The sequence below is a fragment of the Mesoplodon mirus genome (assembly GCF_964341445.2).
Source record: "Mesoplodon mirus genome assembly, chromosome: 8".
NCBI lineage: Eukaryota > Metazoa > Chordata > Mammalia > Artiodactyla > Ziphiidae > Mesoplodon > Mesoplodon mirus.
In genome coordinates, this window is record NC_138984.1 from 85,124,677 (window position 1) to 85,138,590 (window position 13,914).

At 40.8% G+C, this 13,914-nt stretch overlaps 1 protein-coding gene across 1 annotated transcript in view; it reads left to right on the top strand.

Moving 5' to 3' along the window:
• MYO3B (myosin IIIB) overlaps window positions 1–13,914 on the top strand; it is a gene marked incomplete at both ends in the record, with an annotated part of 398,588 nt that overhangs the window by 170,730 nt on the left and 213,944 nt on the right. The window contains 3 exons of the mRNA XM_082630334.1: window positions 10,830–10,926; window positions 11,909–12,025; window positions 12,542–12,646. Of these exons, the coding sequence (XP_082486460.1) occupies window positions 10,830–10,926; window positions 11,909–12,025; window positions 12,542–12,646 (319 nt within the window). The remainder of the gene's footprint in view (window positions 1–10,829; window positions 10,927–11,908; window positions 12,026–12,541; window positions 12,647–13,914) is intronic.

The window sequence follows — 13,914 nt, forward strand, 5'->3', positions numbered from 1 at the left end:
AACTGAAATCTTCTTTTCTTCCTCTGCTTTTGTTCCTATCCACCAGCCACCACCCCTTTACCACACACACACACACACACACACACACACACACACACACACACACACACAGCACTGCCACCAAAAATGAAGATGAAATAAAGTACAAACCAAGCAAAAAAAACAAACTCAGAATTTAAATGCTCTCTGTTGAATCAGGTATCTTCTTGTTTCTTCTGATTTGCTGCAGAACAATTTCTGAAACTTAGTTGCAAAGTTATTCAGCTTTTCACTTTTGCCTGAATTTGCCTGTCCAGATGTGTGTCCTCTTTTTAAACACTTTTCTCCCTTTACCATAGAAAGCCAGGGCTCCAGGCTCTCTCACCCCCTCTAATTTCTCTTCATCTTTGTTAACTCCTTTGATGTCAAAGGCCTCATACGGTCAAAGACCCTTCTCTCAGGGTCTTTGTAATCTTCAGTTTCACTCAGAAGTTTGTGTTTCTTTGAAAAAGTCACTAAAAAAATACAACCTCACAAATAGGTATCAAAACTTTAACCAGCCACTTCTTTAGGAGAGAGGAAAATTCTAAAGGAAACACGATGCATGAAATTAACACATTTTACCACCTGTCCTGCACTATTACTTCCTCTTAGCAAGTGGCAGGGAGTTGGCTACATGGGTGTTTTTTTAAGCCCATCTGGAAAAATTCTCAAATATCATTTGATGCTGGTAATTCAATATATTTATAAAGTTGTGAGTTTCCAAGTTAAGATGGAAAAAACAAAGAATTATTGAGGTGAGCGCATAGTTGAGTGAGGCAAATACCCAATTTACATTTTTCTGCACAATTACGGTCACACAACAAGTGGTACAATGCAGTGGTTAAAAAAACCCTGACTCTGCCAGGTTTGAATCCCAGCTCAACCACTTATAGACAAGTTATTAAATTTTTCTGTTCCAAAATTTCTTCATCTATAAGATGGAGATTATTTTGAGGGTTGAGTCAATACATTCAAAAATACTTAATGTTGATAACAGAGTTAAACCTCAGTCAATGGTAGCAGTAGTTGTAGAAGTTGTATACGTTGTGGTCTGTTTAATTCAGTCCTCTGTTTCTTTTGGCCTTAATCTGTGCAAATTCATCTCTATTACCAAACAACATCATGAAAATAAACAGTACTGAGATACTAAATGTTAAAAATATAAATTTCTGTCTCTTATTTAAAATCTAATTTATTCATTCCAGAGATATTTATATGTGTGTATGTGTCAAGCCCTCTGCCGAACAGAGGAAATCAGATAACAGTTCCTGATAAAGAGCTAATAGCCCAGTGTGTGAAACACACAAGAATCAGATGAGAGGAGCTCAGCATGAAAAGTACCTGGATAGAGGGTTGCCCGGAGTACCTCCCAGAGTACCTGGGAAGGGTAGACCCTGGAAACTGGTGGGAAGGTGATCCTTGAACTGTCCTGAAGAACGAATAGAAGATAGTTGGGGAAGGGGGGTTATTCCACGTGGAGGAAAGAATGAGCAAAGGGTAAAGACACAGAGGCTGGAGAGAGCTTAGGGGATTTGGTGAACAATTAGTTGGCATTGCTGGAGCTTGGCATGGGACGTGGGGAGGGAGGAACAAGGCAGGCAGGGGCCAGAGCATGATGGGCTAAGGAGCTTGGATTTGTTCCTTAGACACCTGGGAGCCACAGAAGGATTTCAAGCAGAGATGTGCTTTAGGAAGATTGTTCCGATTGCAGTGAGGAGAATGAAATGGAGCTGGGCAAGGCTGGAGCTATGGAGGCTAGTGAGAGCAGATTGTGGCAATTGTAAATAACAGAAGGTATTAAGGTAATGGTATTGTCAAGACTTAGTGGTGAATTGGATGAGAGAGATTAGGGAAAGAGAGAAGCATCACAGGGTCTACCTGAATTGGCTGCCTCCCTACCCTGGTTCAGACTGTAATCAAACAGAAATTGCAAGACACTCAGAGACAGAGACCAGTAAAAAGACTTTGCTTCCTGTTCATATCCTATCAAATGCCATGCATAGCCTATGCAATGCCATGTACTTCCAGATATTACACAAAGCTTCCAGCTTTCTGCCCAAAGAAGTGTTCTTCAATGGTCCAAACAGTCCCGGGACCCCCAGCTTTAGAGACGTGTTTAGTTTTGAGAGCTAATGCAGAGAAATGAGAACTACAGCCTACAGGGGGAAATTTTTTGACTGTTTTTTTACAGTTGTACTGTTCCTGCAAAAGCAGGGAATGTTCTCTCCTCTTCAGTACTTTCTCCAGGGGCGAAAGAAGTTGGTATTTTCAGGGGGTTGCAGAGAAGAAGGCAGGTTCTTAAAGGATGGGGAAGAACTTGGATAGGTGAAGGGGAGGATCTTATATAGAGGGAGACATTGAAAATAGAGAGAAGGTAACAGAGGAAGCAAGAGGGAGGGAGATCAAGCACCTAAGAGGAAGACTGAACTTAGAAAGAACCTCTAGGTTGGGAAAGACACAGAAAGGTTAGATGAAGATATCCAGAAAATTTGAGGGGTGGGGGGCAAGAAGCAGAGGAGATACTATGAGGAAACTCATGTTGAATGGCCTTTAGCTTTCCAAAAAAAAGTAAGCAAAATGGTCTCAAAGTTGGGAGTGAGCTGTGGACTCCAGGGACGTGTTAAATCTTTGAAATAGCTGCTATGAGGAATATGATAAAGGGTTCATTAAAGGTGGACATAACGATTGCTCAATAGCACAGAAAACCCAGGTGGAACTTAACTGAATAGCATTACATTGTAGTGAAGTTAATCAGTGTTTAAGATAATGCATGTAGAGCATTCAGGAGAGCATTTGGCATTAGAACCTCTGAAAAACTGTACCATCAACACCATCACCTTTTCCATCTATCATCTCTACCAATTCTTAGCCACAGGAGTAGGAGTAGAGAAAGCAGATACTGTGGTCTTCTTCAGGCTGGAGACTGGCTTGGATGGACATTGATGGGTGGACACGGGGGCAAGAGAATCTGAGTAGGAGAGTATCCTTGAGGTCTTTTTGGAGATTTGGAAGAAAGTGAAGCCAGAGTGGCTTATTGGCTTTGAATGTGGGTCTGGGTCAGGGGACTGGCAGTTACAATGAAGACAAAAAGCAGATTCAGTGAGAGGATGGTGAGAAAAGAGATTGTAGAACTGAGTCCTCGGGAACTTTTGAGAGATTATTGGGAACTAGTCATAGCTGGACTTGTGGATAACTTCAGTGGAGGAGAAATAAAAGTTTTTAAAGAATTGACAAAGAGGAATCTTGAAATTAGAACGTGAGAAGAATTAACAAAGTGATTGGTAGGGTATGGGAAAACCAAAGACTGGAATTAGGGGTAGGAGTAGAGAGAAAGGAAAATGGGGGTCAAGTGCTGGAGAAGATGGTACGAGAGGGTGATATGAACTGTTTAAAAGAGATTGGTTAGGGAGAACAATGGATGGAAAAAGGCAGAGGGGAGCAAGTAGGACACTCCTTTCCCCACCCCCTCACCATGAATGGATGGAAGGTGGAAGGAGACAGGAACATTATGGGGAAATGGTCCGTTCCTGTTATGATGAGGAAATAGACACGTATTCAGGAATAAGGCTAGGAGTCATGGGGAGGTCATTCACAATAGAGCAGAAGCTGTACTGTGTATTGTTGACTGAAAAAAAATGCACAACCTAAAAGTTGAGAGTTACGTTTTATTCGGTGGACAAAACTGAGGACTGAAGCCTGGGACACAGCATCTCAGATAACTCTGGGAGACTGCTCTGAAGATGCAAGGTGGGGAGCCAGGATATGTAGGAGTTTTTTTGCAGCAAAAACCAGGTGGTTGATTGTTACTTAAAGAAAACCAGATATCTCAAGTTAAGGAATTTAGCACTTTTCTGTGTATGGGAAGATGCAAGAGTCTGGGTTCCCTGGAACCATTCCTTCGATATGCACCTCAGCTATCTGGGGCCAGTATCCTGTGCTTTCACATCCTGAGTCTCCTCACAGTACACCGTTGGGGGATGGCTGCAGCAGTTGACTGCTGAATGGTGGGCATCAGGCATCCTGTTCCCATCCTCAGTTCCCTCAGAGCTCATCTTTGGAGATGCTGTAATGTGATGGCTTGACGGCTGCACATCCTCTGTTCACTGATAAGGCAGCCAATATTTTTCATTCACAGTATAAAGAAGAGCTTGAGTGGTGAGGCCCTACCGCTTCTCTCCTGGTGTAAGTGTTCTAGCTCTTCTGAATGGTGCAGTTTTTTGGGACAGCCAGGCTGTGATCCATTCCCATTGCACATTATGTATATGAGGCACCTATGGAGAAGTGACATTGTACTATTTGAGATTTGATACCATTTCCTGATGCTGATTGAATGAGTGAAACCATTGGAATTTAAGTTTTTCCAGTAATTTATAATTTTTCTATAGCATATGTTTGACTCAGGAACAGTAGAGAGGTTATGCATCCAAGGCTGACTCTCTCAAAGGAAGTCACATAGCCCTAATATTCTGTGAACAATAGTTTAGGGCTACATTTTTAGTTAACCTGTCAGGGATGCTGTTAAACAATTTGGTCATTTCCTTTACATCAGCTCCCATTTCTTTGACTTTCAAAAGGAATTTTTCCCCCAAATCACTTTTGCAAATCCCTGAATTCATCAGTATTATCTGGCATATCATGTCACTATCAAAGTTAGAGACCTTGACTTGAAAACATGCTTTTTAAAAAATCACTTCACAAGGTTTAGTGGGAAAAGAGCAAAGCCTCTGTCTGCAATTAGAGTAGAGGCAGGGAAAGCACCAGTTGGCTGTGCTGTGACCCGACCCACTCCCACCTTCCAACCTCTCATCATGGACTCAACTTCTAGCCTCAGGAAAATTGCAAAACCCAGCACTTTGTTTGTTCCCCTGTGGGTGGTTTGGGACTAGCTGAAACCACAAATGTTAAACCCTCAAATGCCAAGGGTCTACTACCAAGTATTACTTGGTAGAATAATTAAGTTGCTGGTTGTTTCCTGCTCTGTTTAATGGATTTTGATTCTACTCTTGCAATTTGCCTGAGGCTTATTGAAACAATGACCTCAGCTTTTCTGATTTCTTTTCAACCAGCAGCAGTGGCCCTTAAAAACAGATTTTTCACTGCTGAGCTTTCCCTAGTAAGTCTAGCTCACTCGCTTCCTCTTTTACCTGCAAACATGCACCCCCCCACATGTATACACATACATCACATTACATACACTGTTGGGTCCTTGGAATCCTGTGCAAATGAATGACTTTTGAATGATTACTTCATCAAGTGCTGGAGACGCTTGCCACATAGCAGGTTAAGAATTTTCCTGTTTTCCTAACAGACAAGAAATAAATCCATACCCTAATGTAATCTGCTATCTATCTCTATCTATAAAGGAATGAGTGAATTAATATTTAATTTTCTGCTGGTGTCACTGATTCTTGCTGCCTAGAGAAGATAGCTATATCAAATACACTTAATATAATTGATAAGATGCTGATCTATTGAAATTCTGGTCAAAAACAATGCTTGGATGAAAAAACAGGGAGATACTATAGAGATTTCCACCCAAATAATCCTTGTATTTTTTAATCTATGTATTATAATGTTTGTTTGATAAATATAAGCTTAAATTTCAGATCAAGATTGAGCTCATATAGTTAAAGTTATCTAGGTGGTAACTTTATTCATATTTGGATCTCAGTAGGATGGTGTTACACCTAGATGGTTTGCCATTATTTTTCTCATGCTAGGTCCATGATTATGTGATTATAGTAAAAAGTTTCTCTTTCATCCACTCTGTTATCAAGAGGTATACTGAAATGGAAATAATGATTTGGAAGAAATATTCAACATCACTACCTTTGTTGGAATAATAGTACTCTATCCCCAATTTTGAGTAACATTTTCCTTACTATATGAGATCCATTGAATGTGGTGATAAGGGAATGGTTCCTCTAATCTATCCAAATTGTCAACTTGTTCCTGAGCTTTGTACATGGCTGCAGAAGCCTTTGTCTTAGACTCTTGAGGACCACCACCTTTGAGCCTGGACCCTCTCCCTTACTCCTTTTCTTTACTCCTTTTTTCTCCACCCCCAACGGATTTTACTTACTTATCTGGAATCTGGTGGGAGTGTTAGTCATTTTCCAGTCCTTCCGGTTCCACTCTTGGATGGAGGGAAGGGCTCTGATCCTGAGTGTAGAGGAGTGGAGGTAGAGGTGGCCTTCCCAATGGTCCTCCTGCCATAGGACGACCGTCTAAAAGACCATCAGGCATTTTTCAGTGCAGAATTTCACCTCTCACTAGCAATCCCCTGTCATTTTTAGACTAAAAGATTTTGTTTCAAATATCATATATTAACGCATATATGTGGAACCTAGAAAAATGGTACAGATGAACCGGTTTGCAAGGCAGAAATAGAGACACAGATGTAGGGAACAAACATACGGACACCAAGGGGGGAAAGCGGCAGGGGGTGGGGGGGTGGGGTGATGAATTGGGCAATTGGGATTGACATGTATACACTGATGTGTATAAAATGGGCAACTAGGGCTTCCCTGGTGGCGCGGTCGTTGAGGGTCCGCCTGCCGATGCAGGGGACACGGGTTCGTGCCCCGGTCTGGGAGGATCCCACATGCCGCGGAGTAGCTGGGCCCGTGAGCCATGGCCGCTGAGCCTATGCGTCTGGAGCCTGTGCTCCGCAACGGGAGAGGCCACAGCAGTGAGAGGCCCGCGTACCGCAAAAAAAAAAAAAAAAAAAAAAAAAAGGCAACTAATAAGAACAGGCTGTTCTTACAAAATAAAGATTTTGTTTCCTTCCTACCCTTGAATTATAATTTAGAGGCCTTTCTTCTATGCCTTGTTCTTCATCATAGTTGGGCATGAAGGGAAGAATGCCTCCTGCCATACCTACGTGAAGCTCCTGCAGCCCGGTGTGGACCTGCCTACATGGATGTTACTGCTTCCACAGGCAAAGTTGACAGGAACAGGCTAAGGGATTAAGGAATCACTTTTGGACAAAATATATAGTATTTTGTCAGTGTTATTCATAGGGCCAGCAGCTCAAACAAAGAAGTCTGCAGGCCCAGTGATGAGATATCAAAGAGAACTCCCAGAAATGGTTTTAACCATAATGCAGGTATAGAGATTAAGTGATAGTGAAGCCAACAGCACTTTAGGACTTTATTCCCCCAGTGTCTGAACTAACCTGGTACCTTCTACAGCTTCTTTCCCCGCCATGGGCTGGACCTAAGACATCCCCAAGACCCCCCATCCTCTATCTGATCTGTGCCCACTGTTGTTTCAGGGGAGCTCCCAGTCTCCACCTCTGTCTCTGTCTCACCGACTCTTCAGATCCAGTTCTTATCCTCCACCCATTGCCTTAGACCTGATGTTTCAGAATTGCCCTCCTTCCCACCTTACTTGAACTGGGGACTCAGACACCAGTTTCCCCTTTTCCTGATCCCTGAATCCTTAGGTCAACCCTTCTCACCACTACCTGCCCCACACCACACCAAACCCGAACTCCAAGAACCAGCCTAAGCCAGGGCTTTGAGTCTCATCCTCTCTAAGCTGTACCCCCAAAACTCCATTTGTCTGGGAAACCAGGCTTGGCAGACAACATACTTAGGGCTTCATGAAAACAAATAGAAAATCTAGCAAAAAGCAGTATAGACTTTGTTGGGATTTGAAAGTATCTTCTAAATCATCAAAACTATAATACCTTACCATATACTCTTAATAGAATGCCTTTTGCTTTATCCAACCATTTACCTATCTCTCCATTCCTCTAAGCTTTGGAATACTCAATCCAAAGTTTTTAGTTGGAAATCTGTAATTTGCACATTAAACAAGGAATTCTTCAGCAAGAATTGATAATAGATGCTATTCTCAAGTAAGGCACTAGGTGGAGCATGTGAATTTAAAGGAAATTTAAGTTGATGGTTACTGGTGACAACAAATTATTTAACTCAAGAAAACTGTAAAAAAATTTAAACCAAATTTCTTTTGACTAATTTCAACTAAAAATAGACAAATGTAAAACAATGTAACACTTTTAATAAATATATGTACTCTAGGATAATGTAAATTTAAAAAGATAAAAATTGGAATAAATAATTTTTTTCCTCTTCATTCTCTCCAAACACTATAGCCAAAACAGGAAAATGAAGCAGGTAGCAATTTCAGAAGAACACTAGTTGGGGAATACTGAGATAGGGCTGGAATATATTTTTTTTCCCTGAGTGAGAAAATGAAGTGGTCTGTATCAGAGTGGAAATACCTTGCAAGCTCAGATTTGTGGACAGCATCTGCATGATTCCTGGAGGTTAAATCTGTGAGATAGATATACAGATAAGTTCTTCAGGGTTCAGAAGATAGCAGTTTCGATCCTGGTGGTATTGCATTGTACATGTTCACAGTTATAGTCACGACTTTCTACTAGAGTTTATTTATTTGTGATATTGCAAGTGAGGTTTGTCAATTCTTCCATTTTTAGTTGGCTGTAAAAATGTCATCCAGCGTGCAGCTTGACATCCCTATATGCAGTTCAGGCTGACTTCAAGTCCAGGTCAGGGGCTTCCCTGGTGGCGCAGTGGTTGAGAGTCCGCCTGCCGATGCAGGGGACACGGGTTCGTGCCCCGGTCCGGGAAGATCCCACATGCCTCAGAGCGGCTAGACCCATGAGCCTGCACATCTGGAGCCTGTGCTCCGCAACGGGAGAGGCCACAACAGTGAGAGGCCCGCGTACCGCAAAAAAAAAAAAGTCCAGGTCAGGAGTTACTGGAAGAAAAAAAAAAATCTCAGGAAACTCACCACTGACTCAGTGATATTTTGAATTCTGATTCCCCCTGTCAGCCTGTTACCATATACTTCTCAGAGTACCATGCATTCTGTCCAAGATATTTAGTTGCATTCAGTGGGGAGACAGAATGGAGAGTGCTTTACTTCATCTTGACCCAAACCAGAGCTGTGGATTTTTTTAAAAATTCCTGACTTTCTTTGTCAAAAGATGCTTGAAATAAACTCTAACATAGACTGTTTCATACGATTGCAAGATATAAATTTAGGAAGGAGATAAACTAGCTGAATTTAATATGATGAGAATTTAATTTATGAAAAATATGTTGCAATATTTTGTTTTATGGTGAACTTCAAAGGAAAAAAATGCTTGGGTTTTATGTGAAGAGGATTTGGCCAGAAATGTGTACCCTCCTGCTGTTTTATTTGGCAAAGTGGCTAGATAGAAGCAGCTCTGAGTTTTTTTTGTTTTTTTTTTAGCGGTATGCGGGCCTCTCACTGTTGTGGCCTCTCCCGTCGCGGAGCACAGGCTCCGGACGCGCAGGCTCAGCGGCCATGGCTCACGGGCCTAGCCTCTCCGCGGCATGTGGGATCCTCCCAGACCGGGGCACGAACCCGTATCCCCTGCATCGGCAGGCGGACTCTCAACCACTGCGCCACCAGGGAAGCCCCAGCTCTGAGTTTTTTAAAAAGCTGTTTTTCAAACAGATATGATTTTTCTTTGACATCACTAATATGTTAGAATACAGATGAATAAACTGTTCTGTCTAATAATAATTTTAAAATGCTTAGGTTATAAATTTGACTTTATTAAGTAAAATTAAGTTTCATCTACTTTGGACTTTTATATGAATTAGCAGCAAAATTGGTTCTAGCACTGGAGATGACTAATACCATGCTTAAAATACTCCTTCTTCAAATCTATCAATAATAGGGGTTAAGAAGTAACTTTTAATTTAATAGGCAGGAAGTTTTTTAAATGCCTAGTGAGTACACTCCCAAGAGAAAATCTCACATGTACGCAAGGAGATGCACATAAAGATACTGAGTGCTGCTTTGTTTTTGATAGCAAAAAGTTGGAATCAGCCTAAATGTTGTTCAAGACTGGGTAAAGAAATTGGTACATATTTATATGATGTAATATTACCCAGTGATTAAAGTGACAGTCACTTGCTCACTCACTCTCATTCTCTCTCTCTCTCCCTCGTTCCCTGTCTTTCTCTCTATGTATGTATGTGTGTGCGTCTATCCCTGTCACTTTTCATGCCCAGTATCATCACAGGTCCATATATATATATATATATATATATATACACATATGGAAAGAGAGAGAGAGATGGGAGAAGGGGGGTTGGGGAATCGATGTTGAATGGAAAAAAAGTAAATTTGCAAAATGAAACCACCAGTATGATAACATTTTTATAATTTAACATACCAAATCTGTGTATTATGGGTACATATATGTGTATGACCAATATTTTTAAATTGGAAGGATACCCATGAAATAGTGGTCACTCAGGAAGGGGAGTGGGATGGAACATGGGTCACAAAGGGATTTAAAATAAACAAGATAAAATATAAGCATTTAGCGATTCGTTGGTATCTGCTATATTATTCTTTGAAGTTTTCTGTAGTTTCAGAAATTTCTCAAGAAGTGTGGGGTGGTGCTGGTGGACAGCAGGAGGGGACCTCAAGGGAAGTACCCTAGTGAGAATTACATGCCTGACACTGAACAGAAAACAATGCAAGGAAGTGCTGTGGTTGGCACGTAAGAAAAGCAGATATAAGTGTTAGATGGGCCCCCTTGGCTGTGCTCCTCATGGCAGCGGAAGGCTTGAGCTCTGGAGCTCCCCTTCCCCCGGGAGCCCTGCAGTGATGGGGAGAGAGCTGGGGACCTGGACTGGACTCGCTCTTCCTGCCCCTTCTCTGAAGTCTCTGAACACGTTGTGTGGTAAGACTGTGGCTGAGTTGTTCTTGTTGCCTACTTTCTGCTATATTTTTTACTGCCTTAGTGCTAATATTCTCTGGATAAACTCTAGGCATGAAAGGATGCATACCAGAAGACCCTATCATGTGGAAGATGCTGAAAAATACTGCCTTGAGGATGATTTGGTCAATCTCGAGGTTCTGGATGAGGTACTAAATATTTAATAGACAATTTTCACCAATGACATTTGTTTCACATGAGTGGTGTGACCTTTCTGTTGTAGATCATATTCTCCTAAGGTCACTTGAAACTTTAATTGTTTGTATAGCCTTGGGGTGAAGCTCAGGAACATTTGGCTGCTGTGACTATGATCCGGTGTTGTGTGCATTTATAGTCCCCCAGATGTCCTGAATGATGATGAGAAAAGGATTTGGATTTTTCCCATAAAGGCCTTTATATTGTAGGCTTAAATGATGTATTAGATCAGCTGAAATTATTTTCTGTTTATAGAAAAGTGCAACTTAACCCTTAAATTAAGATAGTTGTTTGTTCTTCATAAAGAGGAGCTTCATTTAGGGAAATAGTGAAGCTAATATAGCTTGAATTCTAAATTTGGAAACTGTGATAATCCCCATTTAAAATATGCATGTTTAATAGAGCTGTTAATTGCACCGGACCTGCTTCTGCTGATTCTAACTCTGGGGACCCTTAACTGCAATGCATGAATCACTAAAGTGTGATATAAAAGTGTTCAATTCTGCATTCCCACCACATAAATTTTAAGTGTAATGCTTTGAGAAATGAAGTTACAATTTGTCTGTACTTTATTAATAGTAATGACCTATTAAATCAAATTCTAAATAGAACATTTTGGTTGGGTGAGACATGTTTTTTTTTCATAATAACTAACAAAAGCTTTGTTGCATATGTCAGAGTCTCTTAGCAAGTCCTAAGTGGGCCGAATTCTTTTAGCATATTACTAATTTTTTCTTTTTTCAAGACAAGTATCTGCACTTAGGATCATTAGGGTCCTAATGATTAGGATCCTAATCAATAGGGTATGACTTAAATGGACTATTTTAATGTTTTAGAGAAAAATATTCTCGTAAGAATACATTTATTGTTATTTTTAGGATCTCTCCCTTGACTGGAAATAATGTTTACTGTCAGTACTATTTATCCTCTTCTTAGGATACAATTATTCATCAGTTGCAGAAGCGTTATGTGGACTTACTTATTTATACATATGTTGGAGACATCTTAATTGCCTTAAACCCCTTCCAGAATCTAAACATATACTCTCCACAGGTAAGGGATCCTTTATGAGCATGTGGCTCCTTAATAGGAAATGTGAAATCTCAAGGGAAAATGAAAAGGGAGAAAAAAATGAGAATAAAATTATGTCGTCCTAGGGGTGTACATACCCCAAACTGAAGATAATAATGCAACACAGATGGAATTGTTACATTTTGGGGGTAACTTTTTAAGTTAATATGTAACAAAACAGCTAACATTCATTTAGTGCTTACCATATACCAGGCACCGGGTTATCTTGTTTATCTCTCATGAACCTGTGTGACAGGTAATATTATTAAGCCTATTTGGCAGATGAGGACACTTAGCATAGTGAAGTTAATGCCCTTCCACAAGCTTAGGAAGCCAGTAAGTGAAGAATTGGGATTTGAAGTCAGCTCTGTAGACTCCAGAGCCTCAGCTCTACAGCCTCCCTGATGCCACAATTCCCCTAATAAGTGACGAAGCCTTGGTTTTGTGGGCAAAAGGTACTGGGACATTAGAAGAGTTCTTTAAGTTAATGTTTTTCAGTTTTCCAGACTTTATCATGGAGTGAAACGTGCCTCAAATCCCCCCCACATATTTGCATCAGCAGATGCTGCTTACCAATGCATGGTTACTTTCAGCAAAGACCAGGTAAGAGCTTACTGCCCTTCCCCACCAAGTCCCACAGTAGGATGTGTTCTGTCCTCCTCTGCAGCTCTTAAGTCTTCCTAAAAACTTTCCATTCTGGTTGCTGGTGCTGACTCAAGGAAATAGGCAGTAAAATAGTAGCTCAGTGGAACAGGAACAGTGATAAAGCCAGAGTAGCAGGAAAATGTGAAAACCCTTTTCAAGAAATGTGAAACGTCCTTATCAAGGGCACTCATTTCCCCTGGTAAAATATAATAAAGATAATTCTAATGTGAATATAAGAATGTAGAGCTAACACAAACCTGATGACATGGCAATGACTGTCATAAAAATGGGATGGAAAATGACGGACATGAAGTTATTTCCTATGAAGGTCTCAGAAATTTCATGGTCCAATCCCTTTTGTATGAAATACTGCACACAGGTTGATAGTGGTTCTGCACCACACTGTTTAGCTGCTGAGAAATTGTGATGAATTGGGTAAAGACTGAACAAATCTTAAACTCAGTGCTAGTTAAACACAAAGCTCACCCATACGTTTTAACTTTCTGGACCTCTGATTCATAGTGGTGGCATATCCAACCTTTGGCCCTTCCTTTACTTTCAATATGTGTGTTTTCCCTTCTGTCTTTATTCTGTTTGAAATAGAAACAATCTAATGTGGTGAGAAAATTTTATGAGAGAAGCACAATGTGTATTATTTCCTGAGACCTGTGAAATCCCAGCTTTGGATTTGCTGAGGAGCTGATCGAAATTATAATAGTGCCAGTTACGAAATGGAGTACCTGGATTCACTGTGTGTTAGAAACTTGGCTTCTCCACATTCTTACCTTTCCCGGAGACTTGTGAAATGTCCATAGAATTCATAGAAAGGAAGGAAATGAAGAGCGATATATGTGTTTCTCAAGTTAAAAATTTACCCCACTGTGTTATCTTTTTTTTAACACTAAATGTATGTCTTTACCAACACCAGCCAGTTCTCTAATTCCCTGACACCAACTGGCTGTCTAACAATTCAGTTCCATCAATTCTGATACGAACTATCCATATTTAGCACAGACCTCACAGGTTCAGGGCTCAGTCCACAGACTGCCCCTACTTCAGACACCAGCTGTGAATGGGGTACCCAGGCTACCTACACTTCCTCCTGGCTGACTGCAAATTCAGGGATTCCCACAGCCCCCCACAGGTTTGATAATTCACTAGAACGACTCACAGAACTCAGGAAAACACTTTACTTAGGTTTACTGGGTTTTTATAAAGGATACAAC